This window comes from Aptenodytes forsteri, unplaced genomic scaffold (assembly GCF_000699145.1).
Source record: "Aptenodytes forsteri isolate BGI_AS27 unplaced genomic scaffold, ASM69914v1 Scaffold455, whole genome shotgun sequence".
NCBI classification, from domain to species: domain Eukaryota; kingdom Metazoa; phylum Chordata; class Aves; order Sphenisciformes; family Spheniscidae; genus Aptenodytes; species Aptenodytes forsteri.
This window is the reverse complement of record NW_008795914.1, coordinates 468,929-490,779: the sequence shown is the minus strand read 5'-3', so window position 1 is coordinate 490,779 and position 21,851 is coordinate 468,929. Positions and strand designations below refer to the sequence as shown.

At 53.3% G+C, this 21,851-nt stretch overlaps 1 protein-coding gene across 2 annotated transcripts in view; it reads right to left on the bottom strand.

Annotated features, from left to right (window-relative positions):
• The window catches only part of MID2 (midline 2), a 94,465-nt gene that overhangs the window by 29,073 nt on the left and 43,541 nt on the right, over positions 1 to 21,851 (bottom strand). For both annotated transcript variants that reach the window (XM_009284598.2, XM_009284599.2), the window contains exon 2: positions 9,844 to 9,939. In XM_009284598.2, the coding sequence (XP_009282873.1) occupies positions 9,844 to 9,939 (96 nt within the window). The remainder of the gene's footprint in view (positions 1 to 9,843; positions 9,940 to 21,851) is intronic.

Below are 21,851 nucleotides of genomic sequence, written 5' to 3'. Positions count from 1 at the left end.
GAACAGCAAAAGTACACGCCATTAGGAGGGACACACTTGTCCCTGAGCCCGACAGCCCTGCGGCTCTCCCAGCTCAGACCGGGAGAGATGCAATATATATCTTCCGTGCCGGGTCCCGGCTCTGCCGGCTGCCAGGAGCTGAGCTGGGCAGGAGATAACAGCCCTGCAACACAGACGGAAGCGAGCCGGAGAAGGGTGTGAAGCCCTCCTTGCTGCACGTCCAAGGTCGGCGCTGGGTGACGGGGCTGTGCTGGGTGGCTTGTGGGGCACATGCTCCTCCATAGGTACTGCCCCCTCCCCGGGACCTGGGGCACGGGCTGCGGGGAGGTGGCAGCCCGGGAGCAGCAAGCCCCTGCTGCTGCTGCTGCACAGCGTGGCTCAGCCCTGCTGGGGTGCCGTACCCCACAGTCACAGCTGCATCGCTTTCCAACAAAGCTTGGGTACCACTGGACAGCGCTGACACCCAGTGTTGGCCTGCGCCAGCCCCACACAGGGATGCTCAGGGATCTCTCCACCTCCCTTCCCTGGGCAGGCTGTATGTTTTGGAGTGCTCTGCACAGCCACGGCTGCACTTCTTGGGCTGCTCTTGGCACTCCCAAGTGACCCCCATCCTGCCCTCAGCTATGGGGCAGCTGGAGGTGATCCTGCCCTAGCCGTCCTGCTTTGAGTTGAGCAGCGCAGGCTTCTTGCAGAAGAAGCGAGCTTTGCTGCCCTCTCATCCCAAGCAAAACTCACAGCTCTCTCATGCACCTACACCGAGGCAGTGCCCGTGTACTAGTTAAAGCAAGAAGAGGTTTAAAAATGAATGTGAGCACCCTGCTTGCAAGAGCAAGGGTGGCTGTGACTTCAAAGCATCTGCAAAAGTGAGACCAAAAGCAACTGCTTGGTGTGGGCAGAGGGAGGGAGTGCAGGCAGAGCCCACGGGAGGCTGCACGGCTGCAAAGGGCACATCAGGAAATGCTGTGTGGGGTCTTAATGAAAGGGCTGAACCAGCTCAAGGCAGCAACAACTACGGGCAAGCTGGGCTGGTGTAGCCACTCCGCCTCTGCTTCGGCCACTCGCTGTGCCGGGCTGCAGCCCCGAGCTTTGTAGCATGGTACAGGACCCCGGGGAGGAAAAATCTTCCCCCTCCCAGTGCTGCAGGACGCTCCTGGCAGGGCTCCAGGGGCTCCAGCACCTCCTTGGAAGCGGCTTTCAGCCCACAGAGCAGAGAAGCTGGGCAGCCACTGGGCACGCCACGACGGTGCTGCCAACCCAGCAGGCAGCACCAGGCTCCACGGACGCCTCCATTACCCTTATTTTCAGCCACAGCACAGTGCTTACAGTGTCTGGTGGTCACAGGGCACTCCTCGGGAGCCCCTCTTTGAGCAAAGCCTTTTACAAATAGCCATCTTCCCCCTAAAAAAATAAAAAAGTACCAGATGCTGCTAGCAGCACCTGCTGCTCTAAAAAGCCCCATTTCTTCATAGTGCAAAGGTTTGGCAGGATGCGTGTCCAGACCACAATAAATCTTTAAGCTTTCTCCAGCTCAAGGCAAATTTCTTACTGTGCTTGCCGTTCACTTCCTAAACTGGGGCACCGTCCCCTAATGGATTTTGCTCTGGGCTCACCACCAGGGGAGCCTGCTGATGCTCAAACCCAGAATCTCCTCCCTACATCATCCCCTCCTAACCACGGTTCCCAATGCGAGACACGCAGCTTCGGCTGGACCAGACCCCAGCAGACTAACAGAGCGAGCATCAAACAGCGCTTTCATGATCACAGCCGTCTTCCAGACTGCTGCTGCTATTCCTCCCTCCCTAACCTTATTCCTGGTATTTATGGTTCAGTGGCAAAGAAACACAACCCACTACACGGCACAACCAGTTCTTCCTCCAACCCTGCCCTCCAGAATCGCTGCACTGAGAGGCAGGACTTGAGCCAGGAGACGAGGAGACCTCGTGTAGACCTGGGCACCTGAGTCAGTCCCAGTGGGAGACTGAAGACGACACAATCAGGCTGGCCAGAGCTTCACAAAATTCACCTTCAGGTCTGATCAGCTACTGCAAACCACCTTGGACACTATCTGGCCTCTTCTAGACCAGGTCTGGTCTCCTTGTGGCCTCTGCCATGTGGACGGTTGGCCAAGATGATAATTTTGCTGCTTAGCCTCTACCAAAACATGACCACGGGGAGATCACATATGCTCTCCCTCCCTTGCTGACCAGCAAGATACCCACCAGCCAGGCCGGGCACTGCCAGCAGGCTGCGTGGCTCTCAGCGTGCTTTTGGGGAAAGCAGCAAGGAGACACTATAGCTCCTTGGTCATGAAGGGACAGATGCTGCAAACAGGGGAGACCAGCACGTGTGGCTCCTCCATTTGGTTTGGACTCGAGTGACCAATTCTGAAGCTTTGCTCTGGAAGATGCTACTCAAGATGGCCTTCTCACCCTAGGAAAAGGGACCAGTAAACCCTCATCAACCGAGGCTACAGAGCCATGTTCCCTGGCTGAGACAAGGGTGGGGGGCGGCGAGAGAAGGCAGCAGGACACGATGGCAGACTTGTCCCATAAGCCTTCAAAGAAGAGCAGAGAAGCCCAAGTACGAGATGCATTGATGACTTCCTTCTTCATAGATCTCCCAAGACCATCGGTCCTTCTGCACAGACATCACTGCTGTGGGTGCAGGAGCTGTCCGTGCCCAGCCAGGCCCTGCCACGCAGGTGCCAGGTGTGTGCCGGGAGCGCCAGGTAGGATACTGGTGACCTTAGAGAGCAGGAGCCCTCCCCAAGGTGGTCAGGAGCTGAGATGCTGGAGGATTTGTCCTAATTGCAGCTCCTCCAGGTAAACCTGAGCTGGTGCCGCCGGCAGGAAGGTGGAGCGTGTATCTTTCGGGGAGATGGGGTGATTAGGATGCAGGTAGCGGGGCGGTCAGCAGGCTGGGGACACAGGGGGCTCCCACCCTGCCCCTCGAACAAGCGGAGGTGAGCACGGTGTCAGCCCCAAGAGGCAGAAGGAAACAGTGACTTGTTTCTACAATAAAAAGCTGCATGTGTCCTGCTTAATTTAGGCTAATTAATCCCTGCTGGACCCCCTTTTCAGGCTTCAAATACGCAGATTTTTTTTTTTATTTTAAAGCTGAAAGGAAGGCATGCAAAGAGTGCCGTGAAAGCACAGGCAGAGGTTTCAGTCCTCTGTCTCCAGGAAAGACCAGCACCCTTGTGGGGAAGGACAAGAAAGGGGAGATATACTTTGTAGAAGGGGAATTGAGCCCTATCACTTAAATTAACAGTGTACTAGAGGACATAAATAGGTTTTCTTCACTTTGTACTCCCAAAGCTATGTGAAACAGTGGAGAAGTCTGAAGCCAACCCAGAGTTAAACACATTTGATACAAGATCTTTTTTTAAACCTGGCCAGCAGATTATGTAACACTGAAGTGGGAGACAGCTGATGGTCTGCAAAGATAACTCCACTGAGAAAAAACACAGGATCATCTTCCAAATCTGCTGCGAGGTAGCAGAGGGGGGAAATCAGACCCAGGGTTTGGAGCCTGCAGCAACCTGTGCTGCCAGCAGCAAAGGCGACAGCGCTGCCTTGCAACCCAGGCTGTCGCAGAGGATGCTGGCAGCCTACTCGCCCCTTGGGGCACGAGTGCAGACAGAGATGGCCATCACTCGAATTTCCCAGGAGCACAAAATCAGGGCTGTTTGCAAGTGTTTGCAGCCCCGGTGCTTGCTATTGCCGGCAGGAGGGAGCCCTGGGTGCCACGACTGCAAAAACAACAGCAGGAAGAGAAGAGGGGGAGGTCCTTTAGCAAGTAGCATGCTCCCCTTCCAGCCTGGCATGCCAAGCAGAAATCTTGGGCTCTTGGTTAAATTAATCCTAAATCTGAAAACCTACCCAGGGCAAGAAATCTGCAGCTCAGCCAGTGTTCATTATCTGGGAGACTGAAGGCAGATGAAGCCGCAGAGGTCACCGCGGTCCCTTTCCCCAGCTGCCTTCTGTCCAAAGAGGAGCGTTTCCAGGGCATGGTCTCACCCCCCAAGTGCCAGCAGAGCACGGAGGTGGGATTTCAGACCAGCACAGCTCTGCTGGCAAAAGCCCTGGCTCAGGCACAGCTAGATACTGGCCAAACCACTATTTATTAGGATGAACTAGTTCCCAGGTAAATGCTGTATTTGGGGGTGAAGACTCAGCGGGTGCTACAATTGTAGGAAAGCTGGGCATGGGGGAGACTTTTTAGACATAAGAAGGGGGGAAAAAAAATACTTCACCCTTCTCAATGCAGCGGGGTGGGGGGAGAGGGGAGAAATGTGCTAGGGACAATACAGCCCTGCAATAAAAAGCAAATGGTGAAACTCCAACCCAGAAAAAGCTCACGCTGCAGCTTGCAGAGGGAAGAGGAACATCATCTCAGCCTAATGATCATGCACAGACAAACCTCCTCCTCCACACCCAGGCAGCAGGAACCCAGCTCTGAGATGGAGCAGAGGACCCTATCCCACCCCCACAGCGCTGTCACCCCCAAAACTGTCAAAAGGTTTTTGACTATGTAGCAAGGCAGCCATGCCCCAGGGGACACAAACCAGTTTGCACCAAGGCCAGCCCTGCGGCTGCCATGGCACAGAGGGCCACCATCCCACCATGCAAGAGCAGCTACCCGGGCAGCATCTCCTACTGTCCTCCCCAATGGGGACATCGGCGTGGGTACCATCTCTGCTACCCACCCTGGTATTTTACAAACTCAGCTTCTTTGTAGGGTCGTTACCTGCTCTCTTTGGTCCACATTTCAATCACTGTTGCAGGATTTGGTCCCTTCGCCCTCCCTCAGCAGCAGCCTCCCACGCACCGTACAGGAGGGAGTCACTCCTTGTAACGCCAACGGGCAGCGCAGGCTCAGCGGCGTGGGGACGCTTGCAAGGCTCTTCTCTGGATGCCTCCCTCTGCACCTCAGGGTGCTGGTGGCACAGTTTCCTGGACATAATGCGGGACTTACATTGAACATGACTTGATGGGCAGAGTATGTTGGGATTGCATGTGTCCGCCTATATGCAATGTCCACAAATAGCTCAAAAGCAAAATCCCCTGCATTCAGACTGATTGGGAAGCGTAGAGGGGCAGAGATATTTTCTACTTCACACTTTAATGTGCTCTCTGACAAGGTGCCTCTGAAGGGCACGACTGCATACTTAGTAAGACTGAGAAATGCATTTCAACTGTTATTTTAAGCAGAACGACTGACAAAGCTGAAAACTCCTAAACTATGTAGAAAACAACAGCCTAGAGGTCCGAAACTTCCAGAATCAGAAAGAAATACCAAATAGCTTTCAATTCTTCACAGGTCAGTTCATTAAGATGCTGGAGCTGGATTCAGAGGAGGAGGAGGTTTGGAAAGACATCCCATTGTCCTGGCACATCCAGATGCATCCCTGCTCCATCCCTGGTGGAGGTCTTGGAGTCAAAGCGTGACCTATAAGAGCAGTGAGTGCTGATGACTGTCACCACAGCTCTGCAAGGACATTCTGGCTCCTTCTCTGCCTGCAAGACATCCATTTGCTATCTATTTTACCATAGTCACTCCAAACCCATTTAGCCCTGGGGGAAGAGGCAGCCCAGGAAAGACACCTCCAACAAAAGCCATTCCTACTGCAGAGCCAAAAAATCCCTCTCCCCACCACGACACACTGGCAGAGAGAGAAGCAGGACAATGCAAACAACGCAGGAGCATCAGCACAGCCACACTCAGGAAGGCCAGCAGTCCTGCAAAACCCAGGTGTGATTTTTCTGCTCCTTATTTCGGCATGGAGAGCCGAAGAGCATGTCTCAGCTCCCTCCTCGCGTACTGAGCGGCATCTGACGGTGGCTCGCAGCTGCTGGTGGCACACACAGCACCGCTGGCACTCTTTTCCTCTCTCCAGATCATTAGGACAGCAACAAGGACCTTATTTAGTGAGCAAAGAACAAAACGCTGATGCTGCCTGCAGGAAACGCGGGGGTTAGGAAGCACCTTCCTGGCCTGAGAGCCCCAGTCGCTCTCTGAGACGCAGATGGTGAAGAACAAGCTGCAGCTCCCTGTGCAAATGCATCCGTGTGTGCTTCACTACGGGCAAACGACTCCAGTCAGCACATGCAGCAGCCCCACATCCCTGCCAGCTGCTTGGCCCATGAGGCAGCTCGGGGAAGTCGCGTGGGAAGCCGCAGGGCTTGCATTCCCCCCAGCAAGGGCTGGAGTGACTAAGGGTGAAGCAAATAGCCGTCATGTTTGCTCAGGCACCAGCAAACTCCTCCCGAATCCACATCAGCGATGCCTGCAGCAGCCTGGTGTTTTTGTTCTCTGGAAAGGTGTTGGTTCAAGGAACCGCTGCTTAATTTAGCAACAAAAAAAAATCAATAGCCCATTAAGAAGAAACTAATTGCGACAGCCTCTCTCCATGTATCACTTCAGTAATCAAAGCTGCAAATTAATTTGCTATTAATTGGTATGTGCACTTTGAAACAACAGTAAGGTTGTTTGCCTTCTTCCTCTCGAATGTTTTCCACAGGAGTGCATCGCTTATGAACTCCTGACTCCAGAGCTGCAGCCAAGAGGCAGCGTCAGTCTGCTGGCACAGGCTCTCCCCACGCACAGCTCGCACAAACACTTCCCTTGGTGATGCAAACAAAAGATGCCTGATTGCACACCGGGAACACAAAGGGTTTTATAGATCAAGTGGTCAAAGCAGCAAGGTCAGCTGAGTCCCTTTCTTCAGCAGGATTAAAGGTGATCTCTCTTCCTCCGATGCTTTCTGTAATCCCCTCTACAAAGCCTCTCCCACTTGCTGGTGGCTTAAGCCTGAACTTTGCTATTCTGCTACAGAAAGCAGGGCTCAGGCAGGAGAGATTGCAATCGCCGTCTCTGACGGCAGGAAGGATGCAGGGAGGCAGAGTGCACATGTTTGGGAGGAGGAAGGAAAGCAGGGAAGAAGACCAGCTGCTGCAAACCGGCAGAACGGCCGGAACCAGCCTTGCCCTGCAAGGGGAAGCTGCTGTCGCGGCAAGGATGGAGACAACATCCCCGCGTGAACCAAGGGGCTGGGGACAAGTCACTCTGCCTACACTGCCACAAGGTGAGGCTAGCCCTGAACTGAGAATGAACTAGAGAGATGAGGAAAATAGCTTTAACGAGCAGGGTGAGGTTCAATGAGGACCAGCGCAGGGCACTGTGCTGTCCTAAGGAACAGCAGCCAGGCAGCAGCCTGCCAAGAGGGTCTGAGGTGGGATGGCTCAAAAACTACATGGGAGACATGGGTGTGAAAATTGCAGCCACTGCCCTGGGATAGAGAAATGGGATTATAGCCCAGAGACAACCAAAATAACCCTTTCCTCTCTCCTCAGAGCACTGGGAGAAGAGCAGAGCATTGCTCTGGCTGGGGAACCCCACCAGTTCAGAGCACTGCATCTCCAGGAAAGCGTGGACAAAAAGGGGACAGTCTGGATTGTAAAGAAACTGAGAAATGTGCTGTGAAGAAACTTGAAAAAAAAACCAATAATGAAACTATCTCAGCCCAAAAAAGAGAAGGGAGGATGTGCTGTTCGCAAGTATGTTCTAGGCTGCTGGAGAGATGAGCAAAATAACTTTCCCCCTGTGTCCACAGTGGACAGGACAGGGCAGAGAGTTACAGGCTGAAAACTGCAGCAGGAAAGTTTCGAGTTGGACTTGGTAAAAACTTCCTGGCACGGAGGCGCATGAGACGCCAGATGCCACAGGAAGAGGCAGCACCTCCATCGCATGTTCAGGATGGCCATCGTCACGATGAGCCTCAGGACAGGTGCCCATGGGGGACAATCCCTTCCAGTCGTCCTTGTCTGGGACCCTTCGCTTCCACTTTCACATCACAGAGCATTTGAGCGGCTCAGGGAAGAGCAGGATGAGAGAGGCTCTCCCACAGTTTCTGCCCTGGCTAGCAGCAAATTACACAGCAAAATGGGAATACAGTGGCTGGAGGCAATGCCTTGAAGTCCTCTTTTTACAGCAAAGGTCAGAAAAACACTCTCATGCTAATAGGAAAAGTATTCCTATTAAGGAATACTTATATTCCTTAAGTATAAGGAAGGCTATGCCAAAGTGCTTAGGAGCAAAGAGACTCAAATGAGCCTTGATTTCACCAGCAGGCTCGGCCTCATCAGCATTGCTTTGGGTGCCTCACCACGCAAAGGACCTTACCCCCAAAGGGCTTCCCCAAGTCACATCTGACCCCCCCTTTATTCCCTTGGGAAGGGGAATCCTCATTACCAGCCCTGGTTCACCCAAGCCCTGTGGAAGATACAGGCACATCCTTCTCCAGCATGAAAGTCTTGCCTGCAAACACAGCACAGCCCCAGCTCACCGATGGTGGATACAGCAGCCCTGGGGAGCACCAGTGCCAGGAACGACAGCCCCTGCACCCCAGAAGGGAGGGCTGCATTGGAAAGCACCTGCCTCAGCCCTGCAGGGGCCTCCCAGGGGGGAGGACCATCTCACGCACGGCACACCCAGATGTTCCCAGTATCACTGCCTGTGCCTCTGTTCCCCTCTGACCTCCAGGCTCACTCGAGCTGCTTGGCTTCGCTCCTGGGATTGGGATCTGCTACAGCCAAAACACATCCCAGGTGAGAGCACACCCCACCCATTAAATGCTTGGAAGCAGCTGTGGGGGTTTTATATTGCTTCTTTGCCAGCACCTGCAGACACCCATTGCTTCCCTCCTCTCCACCAGGCTGTGGAGAGGACTTTTGCTCAACCCACGCTAGCATGGTGGGGTCCCACCCTCTCCTTCCCAAGAGGAAATAGTTAAAATATGATTAACACAGTACAAGCACCCTGGAGCTGAGAAGGACCCTTGCGACAGCTTCCACGCCTGCCTGGGCAGATGCAGTTATGCGACCATGACTCCCTTCTTGGGCTGGCCGTGAGGACGGCAGGTCCTGCTCCACAGGCAGCCTCCACTACGCGAGGCTGCCCCGGCCGTGGCTGCTGTGTGATGCTCCAACGCCGCTCTGCAGGCACAACTAGCAGTTTCCTTCTGAGCTTTCCCGGAGCGCTCGTCACTTTGATATACAAGTGCTCTGCAAATATTAACTAGTTTGCTTTAACAGCACCCCCAGACAAGAAAGAGGAGGTGTAACTAGCCCAGAGGTTCATAGGGAATTTGAAGCGTGGAGGCGTGCATCATGGTCAAAAGGATTTGTTGTTTCTGGGAAAGCAGCTGGAGATGCCCCAGGTTTTGAAGGCAGGGTGCAGGCTATAGCATGCAGCATCCAAAGCAAACTCTCACTAATGCCTTCCAGCTGCAGATGAGGTTTTTCAGTACTCAGCCCCAGCAGATCCCACCTGTGCATCAAAGGAAACAGGAGCTGCTGGCAAAACCTCACCTGATCGCAGAAGGAAGCTACAAGAGGTGTAACTCTGCTTCCCCCCTCCCTGAGAGCTGAGCTGTGTTTGCATGCTCAGTGTCACCCAGGCTTCAACCAAAAGCACCCTCTGCTCCCGCGCACAGAGCAGCCAGCAGGTCCTCCCTTCCTGAGCCAACCCAGCAGCCTGTGTCTCTTCCCAGCAGCTCCCAGTCATGCCACCCTCTCCTTCAGACCCTACAGACCCCTGGAAACCATCCCCGCGTCCTCCATCGTTTGGGACTAAACTCTCCAAAACAATTCAGCCTCCACAAAGCCTCCCACTAGCCCCTTGGCGTCAGTGACGCTTCCCACCACACACTCACCTCTGCTCCCAGGGCAGCCCCCAGGGAAAGGACACAGGAGCATTCCCGTGCATCCCATCACTCGAGCCGGGAGCTTCCCAGTGCACCTTCCCCATCACCCCCCTGGTCCCCCGATTGCTCTCACCAACCTCCACTTGCTGGCAGATCTGTATCAGCTTGGCCATCTGGTTTTCCAGTTCACTGTTGCGTTTAACCAGGTTGGTGAGATTCGTCTCCAGGGTTTGCTGTGAGTCCAGAAATGGGAGAGGAGAAGGAGAAAAAACAAAAGGATCAGTAAAGCCAGAGGACTGTCCCCAGTCCCCCATTAGCAACCGAGACCATTTGCCACCCAATGCGCCGTCTGAGGGAGCAACAACTTGAATAACTTTGGGCAAAGGCTCTTGGGTTTCTTGGCAGCTCCTGCCCACGCTGGTGGGTTGAGCAAGTGCTCGGGCCCAAGATGGGGGAGCCACCGAGCTCAGCACCGCGGTGGCCCCGAGGAGGTCACCAGCCAGAGGGGACAGCATGGGTGTCTGCCCTTTGCTGCTCCTTTCTGGAGATGGTTTGAGAAGCCGGGGTGGGTTGTGTTCCTGCAGCAAAGCTGACTTTCTCCTGGGTTCCCTGGAAAACTTTACAGGCAGCCAGAAAAACATCAGGAGTATCTAAGTTTCTCAAAAATGTTCTCAAACCACTCGCTGCTGCTGAACCTTCTGACAAGGTGGGAGAGACTAAATGTGCCACTTCCTGGGTTTCTACCAGGAAAGAAGCCAGCACAGCTATTTTTGTCATCAGTTTTGTTTTGCACATGATAAGGAAGCCAAACAAGAGCCTGCTGAACCATCAGAGAGGGATTTCTCTCCTTCACAAAGCATCTCTGCTGGAGCAACACAGGCACAGGCAGGGAGAGCAATGTGGCAGCTCCAGACCAAGCCATGGGGACAGCTCGCACCGCGCGGGCAGCCAGCGATCGGCAGCCTCTGCCAAGCAGCGGGGGCGAAACCCTCCCCAGCTCCTGCCAGGCTGCCCACCGCTGCCAAAACCCGGCCGAGTTCGGCCGTTCCCTCCTACCACGTCCCACCTTTTTATAAGAGTATAAAGAGCTATTCTGCTTTGATGGCCAGCCAGGAAGCTTGCCCGCTCTGAATGAATCGCCGCTATTTTCCACTCCGTCTCTCCCCTCCTCATCCTCTGTTGGTACCGGAGATAAAAGGTCCCCGGGAGAAGGTTGTGGCCCCCGCCACGAGCTGCCTGCGTTTCCCTTCCCAGCTCCCTGGCCATGCTGCCTTTCGCTCGTGGGAGTGGATCACCGCCAGCAGATCGCAACCCAAGTGGCGCAGGGATGCCCGGGGAGCGCGGTCTGCTTTGGCGCCCGCAGGCTGCAATATTCATGGAGCAGAACGCGATCCAGCGGAGCGCGGAGAAAGAGCCAGTTTGAAAAGATTTCGATATCTGTGGACACACAGTGGACTTGTATTTTTTTGGATATCAATAATTTAAGTGACACCGCATTTCCATTAAAATACGCAGCTCCACTAAGAGGAAATGTTTTATAACAAAGTGCTCACTACCTGTTGCAACATTTGTCGGGAAAATGATATCCTATTAATATTTTAAACTTCAGGGCTGGAAGAGGATCCCTGCAGACTTTTATTCATCCTCGGCTAGAGACTGCAGTCCGAGGCTTTCATCAAGACTCCAGCAGACCCATAAACACGGCCTTTCTCTGCACACGCAGATAATTTGGGGGCTAGTTAGCCAAGAGAACTTGAATCATAGTCATGAAGTACAGGCAAAGCATTCATTCCTGAAAAACCACTGGCTCCTAAAATACTCTGAGCTCGTTTGCAATCCTGCAAATTGCTAGCCAACGGCGGGTGAAGCAGAACACAGAAACAGGCTTGAAAAATGAAATAAAACCCAGGGTGCCTTCATTAAGTGGAAAGCGCTTTGCACAACAATGCTGTATCGATAATGAAAAAGCCAGCTGCTAACAGTTCCTGCCACCCTCTTTCCTTATAGCTCAATATTATTAAACATAATTTGACTAAAGCATTGAACATTTAACTTGCTAATTATCTTCCTCATCACCAACTCGGCTGCACTGAAGTCGCAGCTTTGAAATTGCAGCCAATCTGCTTTAATGTTCCAGGGCTGTTGATGGAGGGCAGGGAGGGAAGGGAGATGAGCTTGAGATACACTCTTTGAAGCACACGAGCCCAAAACACATATGCAGCATCCCCAGTTTTCCAGGGGACAGCATCATTCCTCCCCCGTCCATAAACATGCACAAAACCTGCCCCTGAGCACTTATCCCTTCGTTAAGCGTACGCTGATACTGCAGTGATGCGGAAGCAGTCGGCAGTGTTTTACTCGTATTAATGATGGCTCAAACAGCAAGCACCCTCTCTTGCTGCTCCCTGTCTTTGCAGGGCTTCCGTAGGAGGCAGCTCTGACTGCTGCAAACCCTTGTGCAGCACGTGAAAATGCAGATGGAACCATTTCCTTCTGTTTGATTTGCTGAAACAAATAAAATATACTAGAAGCTTTGATTACACCAGCTGGTTATTTTGTAGGTATATATAAATTACAGCAATTATAGGGGTTGTTTTTTAATTGCATTATAACATGCTCATAATTTCCCCAAACATTCACCTTCTGGCCTGAAATACCGAATAGTTGATTTCTCTACAATTGGGAAGAGAAGTGAGAAAAAGAGATAAAAAGGAAACACCACCATGGCCTTGAGCAAAAGTCATTGGTGCTCAGTGAGACGAAGGGGTTGGGTCACCCAGGTGATGGAAAGCCGTTCACCCGGGGATGGCAGGACCGGAGGGGAGGAGTGCACAGACACAGTCACCCTGGGAAAGCAGCCAAGCCTTTCCCAGCCTGAGCTGGCTGTGGCTGTACAGCTCGCAAAATACCCCAGCAGGATCAAACCCCCTCCGGCAGCTTTGACAAAGCAGCTCAGCGGCTGCACCCCCTCATTTACCTGCAGGTGACCAGATGCAAAATAAATATATTTGGCACTCAACCAAAGGAGCTGAATAACATGGCACTGATGTGCAAGCACTGATGTTCATATTTTCTTTAGTTATGTGCATGATGAGCAACAACTTCTCGATTTTCCTTTTTCTCCAAACATCAGACAAGCAGTTGAACTAAATATGGATTTCTCTATTCCTGTTTGAAGATAGCATCAAGGTTGGGGATTCAAGACAACTTTAGGAATTATAAATATTAGGCTTCCTCCTGGTCCACTCTGCTTTGTCAAACACGACCCTGCCTGCAGCCGGCAGGAGCACATCCTGCACTCCCCGCGCTGCTGGGAGCCATGCTCCATGGCAGGTCCCCACCCCACCCACCAGTCTGGAAGCTGGTCCGCACTGGGAAATGCAGTCGGCCTCATGGCTTTAACCAGCTGGGAGATGGGAGCAGAGCAGCCTTTGAGCCCCAAGCAGGCTGGCAGGGGAAGGGGTCCGCGCTGAGCCACTCAGGAGCATCACACAGACCTGGTCTTGCTAGAGCCACCGGGTGATGGGGGGTCTGATTCCCACGGGCTTTGAGCCACATGAGCCTCAGGTCTTCTCCACCAGTGGGAACCCCTGGGCATGGGACAGGAGAAGCTGGAGTGCCCTGTAGCTGAGGAAAGCCTTAGAAATGGGAGTGCAACGGCTATCGGTGGCATGGGGGGCTTTTGCTGCTGCAGGTCTGTGCTGACATTAACTTGCAACCAGCCCTAGTGCTGCTCTGATGGGGCGAGAGGGCTCACCCCAGCGACCCTGGCGAGACGGCACGGGAGGGTGTCATTTGGCTCTGCCTTATTACAGGACCAGCTTTCCACATTTATCTTCATGCAAAGGCAGCCAAAACTGGAGAGTGTTTACTTTCAGTGATTTATTTAGGGCTTTTTTCATTGCCCTTGTTCATTTATAATTGCTTTCAATAAAGGACACAGGTCCCTGCCCTGCTCCCTCCACATACCACAAACACAAACCACATGTGCATCCATAAACACACATGCACGCACACATGCACAAAAGTCAAACCAGCTGCGAAATGCTTCCCCGCACACCCGCTGGACGGCCCCGACTTCCAGGGCTGCAAAGTGGCAGGAAAGTGGGTCCCTGGATGCCTACCACCATTCACCAGCTTCACCAGAACTATGCAGGGGAAGGGCACCTGCGGCAGCTGGGTGGGATTTCTGCTGGGCTGAGGATGCACGGCCAAGCCCTCGGCGGCTGAGGATGTGCTGTCAGGTCTCCTGGCACGGGGAAGGATTGCTGCTGGGTGTCCTCTGCCCAATTTGGAGCAGCAGAAGAAAGCCAGATGCCATCAGTACATTGCCCAGGGTATCTGGAGTCTGCCACGATTACTCCTGCGGGAGCTGGTCAGATTTTAAAACCACAATCAAAGTTCTTGACGGCATCCTGCAGCTGCAATGCTGCTGGAGCCATGGAAAACCCACACCCATGTCCCTGCTCCCGGCCAAAACGCTGCTTTGCACTGAGCTGCTGCCCCAGTCTGGCTTCATGGGGATGAGGGGCACCAATGTAGCTTGTCTCGGGAACGCCAGTGCGGCTTCTCCTCGGAAGCGGCAGCCGGCCTGGGTTAGCTGCAGCCAGCTCCCACCAGGGTCAGTCCCGACCCCATTTGCCTCCCTCCGAGGTGCATTTTGGGGAGGGAGGGTGACAGGGTGGTTGTGCAGCATCCTCCCAGCTCCACTAATGACAGCTGCCTCCGTGCTGCCAAACTGAAAACCTGGGTGTGGGCGAGCACAGCACAGACCAGGCTCTTCTCCATGGCCGCAGCAGGTCCAGAGCCCCGGCACCACGCCCATGCCGGTGGATGCTCCCGCTCCCATCTCCCCTCCCCGCCGGGCAGTGAGAGGACTGAGCATGGGGCCCACCCGCTATTTACCACCATCAACCCTGGTAGCGACACATCCCTCTGCAATGATGTTTATAATCAATTCCCAGCCCCCAGGAAAAAAAAAAAAATCAGGGGGAAAATATGATAAGCGAGTCAGCTGCCTGCCTTTGCTAAAAGAATTTCCCCAGACAATAGGACAAGTGACAGAAAGACACGACTGAGCTGCTGAGAGGCTTCCGCGCAGCTCCCGCCTTGTGACACTAATGCATTTTAAGTCGCTTTGGAGCAAAACGTACTGAGTAAAAGCTGAAATAAACTGCCAGCTTTCAGTGGCTGGTATCACCCTAACCAGCAGAGCTGACCTAGAAAATCAAGCAATTTGTTACGGCAAGGTTCTAACGGCATTTCTAATTGTGCTGAAGAGAGTCTAGAGCAGGAGCCCTGAGCCAGGCAAAGAGGCTCTGATAGTTATCCCACCAGTCAGCCACCTGCACGGAGGGGGACAGGGACCGAGGGGAAGCACTTGACCAACAGACGAGGATGCATCTGAGGGTGCAATTCAATGCACTGCAAAGACAACTTGCAACATCCCCCTCCACGTCCCCTGCCCAGTCAGAGCAATTAAGAGCAGCTCTGAATCTGTTTATCCTGACTGGCTCTTTCTATGCTCACCTCGGTGCTGGCTCGGGAAGCAGCTCTGGAGGAAAGCTCCCCCATGGGGAGCAGGGCTGGTGGCTGGGGGTGCAGGGAACACGGTGGCGGGTGTGCCATGGCACAGGGCTCCCCGCCACATCCACCTGAGCAGCATCGCAAGTCTTGTAATGCTCCCTGCTGCCCATGCAATCCACCCTGCAATCATCCGTGCTGCCCCAGCATGTGGTGCTCAAGCAATGTCCCCAGTGCCCAGCCTGCAGTCCTGGGGGGTCCCCAGCCCATCCTCTTCACCCCATGCACAGCAAGCACCGAGTTGTCTCAGCCCAGCAAGACCTGGGACTGGATCCTGCTCTCAGTGGGGCAAGTCCACCATTTCAGTGGCTGTGCTCCAATTTGCAATGAGAGAAAAGAGAGGAAGGAGTCAGCCCGGAGCCCAGAGGGGAAGCTTTGCTGGGCTGAGCAGGAACACGGCTGCAGAGGGAGGGCAGGCAGGATCAGAAATCAGTGCTCCTCCACACAGCATTTCAATGCAGACTGCATTAGCACGTACTGTATATAGTGTCTCCTTGGGAATTTAAATTTAGGAGAGAAAAATAAAAGAAGAAAAAACCCAAGTAAACAGGGCTAACTGAATGTAAAATTTGCAGCTGTTTGTTGTGCCACTGCCTAATTAGCACATATTGGATTTGCGTCTTATCGGCTCTTCTTGAGCATCTTCTTTTGGACTGAGCTAACAAGAATTGCTTGAACTCGTCTGATTACGGGGAGCAAACCCCTCTTCTGTCTCACCTCATGAGAGATAACAGAACACCCTGGGTTTGTAACACAATCCCTCCCCATGCCGGCCGGGCTTTGCACAAACCCCCACATCCACCCCCTGTGGGACACCATTACAGGCACGGCAGGTTCCCAGCAGCTCTGGCGCTTAATTCCTGGATGGTCCCAAAACCAGCCTAATGAGAGCAGACGAACCTGTGCAGAAATCTGCTTAACCAATAAAGCAGCAATGTGTTATTTACTCCTCCTTCCCGCGGCAGCTCTGCCGAAGGGCTCGCGCGTGGCTTCTTCCCTTTGGCGCTCCTGATCCCTCCATCGCTGCAAAGGACGAGGAAACGACACACTGACCCTGGAGGCCATGAGGGTTTGAGCTTGACTTGTTTCCCCACCAGGTTTCCAAAGCTCCAGACCAGGCACCGCCAAGCGTAGCCGGACTCGGTGCAGCTGTCCTCCAGCGGCATGGCAGGCAGGGAGGCAGCACCTGGCTCTTGCAGGCAGCTGTATCATGCATTGGTTTCTTTTATTTCTAGCAGTATCTAACAAGCACTGCTTTGGCCACCGGCTTGTAATATCTAGAGCTTCTCACCACAGAGGATGCAAGTCCGTCGCTGAAGGAGGGACAGGGAATTGCCGCTCAGATGCTTGCTGGAGAAAATGCCCAGCAGGCAATCAAATGTCCTTATGTCTCCAAAACAGGAGACGTCCCAGTTAGCTGTGAGCTAAATACAACCAGTTGGAGCGTGCAACCAAAGGCGTGACCCTCCCCCTGCTCACACAGGTGCTGCCCAGGCCATGCCACGGGGGGTCGCCCGGGGCACATGGGGGCAGGAGCCTGTGCTGCCAGGGACCTCCCTGGGATGCTCCTGCACCTATCTCAAGCCCTCGTTTCCTTAAGAAAGGCTACCAGGGGCTTCTCTTGCCAGGCTCCCTCTAAACGAGAAATGCACTTCCTCCAAGGGGAGGCAGCCAGGCCTCTCCAAACCCATCACCTAAGGAGACAGTAAGGTTTTTTTACCCTTCACATAATTGCTGTGTCTTTTACTGCTCTGGATGCTGGTACTGCAGGTGATTTTCTCAGCAGCTCCCCCAGGACCTGGCTACACATCAAGGTAAAAGTCTTCATTAGAGCCCAAATTCCCTTACCCCAGTGGTAGGAAGGAAAGCGCTCCTTGCCCAACACATGCACGCAGGCACGTGATCACATGCCTGATGGAGCTTAAGAGCAGCAACATCAAAAGGTTGCGGCTGATTCGGAGACCTGCAGCCCCCCTGCGACCTGCCCTGAAGCCACACACCAGCAGCCAAAGGGGTGGAGGGTCTGCAGCCCAGAGGAAGGCTCTGAGCAGAGCAAGCGGGTGCTCCCGGGCAGGGAGGAGAGTTTTCTGCCCACAGATGTGCTTACCGAAAAAGCAACGTGTTTCTGACACTTTATCCTTCCCTAATAGAAAGGATATGGGAAAAATATCTGTCGTGACTGACAAAACTCTTCCACTCAGCATCCAGTGCATGGCTGCAAGGAGCCCTCAGCTCACAGGTGACAAACAATCTCCAAGACTCATCTGGCCTGTACAAGAGCTGGTGTCTTCCCTGCAGTGGGTGCAAGGCTGCAGAAACCTCAGGCCACTGACCCCAAAGCACCACAGCCACATAGCTGCTGGCCTGTACAAGAGCTGGTGTCTTCCCTGCAGTGGGTGCAAGGCTGCAGAAACCTCAGGCCACTGACCCCAAAGCACCACAGCCACAATAGCTGCTGATGCTTGCCAGCCCACAGTTGCCCCATCCCCTGCCTTGCAGCAGGGCAAGGAGTCAAGGGCAGACTCTGGCATGGTCCACGTGCCCCAGGGTCCCACCCTGTATCTTCACCACAAGTCATCTACATGCCTGCAGGTGTCTTGTTGATATGAGCCATTGACTGGACGTGAAACAAAGAGTCCATTAGCGTGCATACAGCCGCCTGAGTAACAGAGTGACTATGAAGCACGAACAGCAAATTGCTTTGTTAGGGTGAGATATTTGATGCCGAAAAGCAATGGAGTTAATAATGAAGATGTGACAGCAGCAGCCGCTCTTCCTCTTGGATATGCCAAGGGACTGGAGGAAAGCAAGAGGAGCGGCCAGGGCTTCTCCCCATGCTCTGCCCAGGTGCTCCTGCTGCCCTGTCACTAGCCCATGGCCACTAACGAGACAGCAGTTGTTAGGGGCTCCTAGGTAGGGGAGTGGGTAAGCCTCCTTTGCAGCAGCAAAGACGTGGTAATGAGAATGGCTTGTTTATCCTTCTCAGGAAATTCCTCTCCTCCCGCAGCTTCAGATGAGCTCTGTTTTTTGGCAGGATGGGAGGGAGGATGGAAACCATACCGGCATCGCTCGCAAGAAGAGTTAGAGCGTGCCTGTTCGATTTACACAGATGTGGTTCATAACCACTGAGGCAGCTGGAAAATCCCGCAGTCGGAGTGAAAAGGCACTTAAAATGAAAGGACATGTCATATTTTTGCTCACCCAGGTTCGTAGCACTGTCAGCTTTTTGTGAAGATGCTCGTTGGTGCTGCTGAAGCAGCCCCGGTGCCACAGCAGCTTTACACCTCGCAGGGAAAGCCTTGTCCTGCAGCTGCTGCCCTGTGAAGCCGCCAGGTAACCTCTTCCAAGATTCCTCCTCACCTCTTCCAAGATTTGTAACACCACCGCTTCTGCAAGCGCATCTCATCCTCCTGGCAAACCCATGCTGTGCTAGAGAGAGGCCCACGGCTGGCCGCGGGGCCGGGGCTGGTGCTACGAAAGGCACCTTTGGTTTTTGGGGGGATGCTAGCGACAGCCAGCACTTGCCCCAGATGCTGGCTGGTGCTGCCAAGGGGTGTGTGCTCATGGTTAAAGACCTTACCATGGGGACACAACTGAAGCACATCCTCAACTATGGTGGGGATTTCAACTTCTACCAACACACACGTACGCACGCAGAGCTTTTGTTTTCTTAAGGTACATCTGGTTTCTCAACTAAAGAAACGAGAGGAAAAAAATGGCTGTGGGTAAAACTCGCTGCTTGTCAATGGGAGCAACCCAGGGTCACACTCGCCTCCTCCCAGAAACTCGCTCTTTGGCCTCGTTTCCCCAGGAACACGACAAAATGTTTCTGCTCCTACAGAAAGGCAACCTGAGGAACGGGTTGGGAAGAGCGCGCTAATTCTCTTATAAATCAAAGCTGTCCTGCACAGCTCCAAGGAGGGGGGAAAAAATCACATGAAATAGTTTAATGTTGTCATTTCTCCAAAGCTGCTGATTAGTTGCAGACTTGGTCTGAAGCATCGTTTTGGCAAGTTTTGCCGCCTGGCTGCTTAGCGTGCATCTCGAGGACTTATATTTCCCCTGTTCGCTCTTTCTGTCCCTGCGCTACTTAATAGAAACAGGGGCTTTGCTTCCGAAAATACTCCTTCAGGCAAAGATCCTGTAAGAGCCCTAACACCTGCAAGTCCTTGGCACGAGTCATCCTCCTCACCACAGAGAGAAGAGGAATGGCTCGCTGGTGATGGATAACCTCTTGCTGCTGGAGCTCGTCCACACAAGCGCGTCTCCCAAGGAACGAGCTGTTCCTTGGCAGCCACGTTGATCCGTTTTCCCGAGTTAAACGAGAAGAAGGACGAGAACAAGGCAGCTGACACCCCTCCCTGTTACAGGGTGACTAGACCTTCTCCTCAGTCATCACAAGGTGTGAAGGTTCCAGCAGTAAATCCACACAACTGCAGTGCACGGAGGGGAAAGCCCGCCGAAGCACAGCACGCTCCTGTGGTGCCACGGGCAGCCTGCAGCTCCCGGGCTTGCATGTGCCTTGTCCTGGGAGCTGGAGGAGAAAGCCAGGAGCTGCCCAAAGGAGAGGTCAGCTTTCATGCTTCCACCAAATAAACTTCCAGCAGAGGCTGGTTCCCCTCATCCCAGTGACAAGTCAGTGCAGGGCACAGCACAGCAGCTTTTTGGGTGGCCTCTCTTCTGCATCCTTTGTCACCGACTGAGACATCCTGGGACAGATCTTGTTATGACATCCATTTCCAGGCTACGGAGGGGCAGGGACATCTGGCAGCTCACCTCCAAGACCCCAAATCCTCTGGCTGTCAGAAGGCACACTCCGAGGCGCGGGGCTGCCTGATGGATGCAGGAGTACTGCAGCATCTCTCCCTGTTATCCGGCTGCCCAAGGCTGACCCCATGAGTGGGATAAATGCTGCCTGCCAGCCAGAGCGACCGCAGGCCTTGCAGAAGACCAGATAGCCTGAGGAGCACATTTTAATGGCAACCTGCTTCCACAGTCAGCCCTCCGCTACGTGCTCCCTTGATGGGTAAGATGGGCAGAGGATGCACAGCAGCGTTCATCTACCCAAAGGTAGCTGTTTGCATCTGTGCTGGTCACCCAGACGCTCACCAGAAGTGATGCTCAGAAGTGGTTCATCCCTGAGGTTTACAGCTGGAACAGAGCAGTGCAGCCACCCTGGAGCATTTGCTCCTCTCTCTGGATGTCAAGGTGGTCCTGATGGGATGCTGCCATGGCGGAGGGCTGACTTCAGCTGAGTCGGGGCTCCTTTCTGGCCACCCCAACTCAGCACTGTGAAAGATCTCCAAAACATTGACAAGTTACAAATAAATCAAGAAATCAGAAGAATAAGAGTTACTGGTGATACCAAAAAGCTTTGATTTCCAAGTCAGCTATGAAGAGAGAAGCACCTGGGGACCAGGCTGGACACAAAGCCTGGGACAGCACCAAGCCACCCTGCAGTGGTGACTGCCACCTCCTGTTGCTCAGAGAAGAGCCACGCTGCTGGCACAGCCCAGCAGTACGTAGGCGTGCTCCTAGGAGCATCCCCGCAGTGCTAAAGTGGAGCTGACACTGGCTGAAAAACCCACCTGTGCAGCCAGAGAAACATCGAGACCTTTGGCCCTGGTGCAGCCATATTGGTCCCAGCAGCCTCTCTGACCCACTTTTGGGCAGACCCTGGCCACAGAGATGAGCCTGGAGGACAACGCGTCCCCAAGGGCTTTATCCCTGTGCCCAGCAAGGTCCGAGAGGACAGGTTACATTCGAAGTTGGACATAGCCCTTGACCTTCCAGCCTAAAACCATCCAGCCACAAAAAGAAGCTAACAAGGCACTCCAGAGCTTGCTTAACAAACACTTCTGCAAAAATACGACAGAAATGCATATGGCTTATTTAAGTCCTTCAGTGTTTATGTCTTTTAATCTTTTCAAAGCAATTCTTCTACTATTGGATATTATCACGGTTTTCTGTACCATCGCAGCAGTGTTGAAAATTGTTTGCATATTTTATTAAATTCATGCTGACTGTGACAAGCCAGTTTTTATTCCTGAAGCCATCTAACCATTAGCTGCTTGTTTGAGCTGTCCTATTTAAATACTCCGAGACTTTACTCCCCGGTTCAGGCTGCGTCCTTTTCAGCTTAAAATAATGTGATTTTCAGACATCTTATTAAATTTGCTACATTTGATGTAAAAATTCCCAAGCTACAGTGAGTCCTGAGCTTATTTGTTTACCTTCCACTACTTTTATTTATTCCTTTAAAAAGACAGAGCCAAAGAAAAATATTTCTACTTTTCCAAGCAATGTCTTTTTCCAGGAATTTTCCTCTAGTGAGTAATTTCTGCTTTCTTCCAAACCAGTACCAGGAGGTCTAGAGAGGTCACTTTGTGATGCTCTCTTGTAGGTACCACCAGCAGCTGCATGTCCCAAGGGGTAGAAGGAGCTGCCGGGGAACAAACCTCCCCACCTTCCCCATCTCTAAGCCCTGACATGGGGATGGATTACGGTGTGCTAAAGGAGCCGGAGCCGGCAGCAGCCCCGGCAGCCACTCCCCAGCCACGGC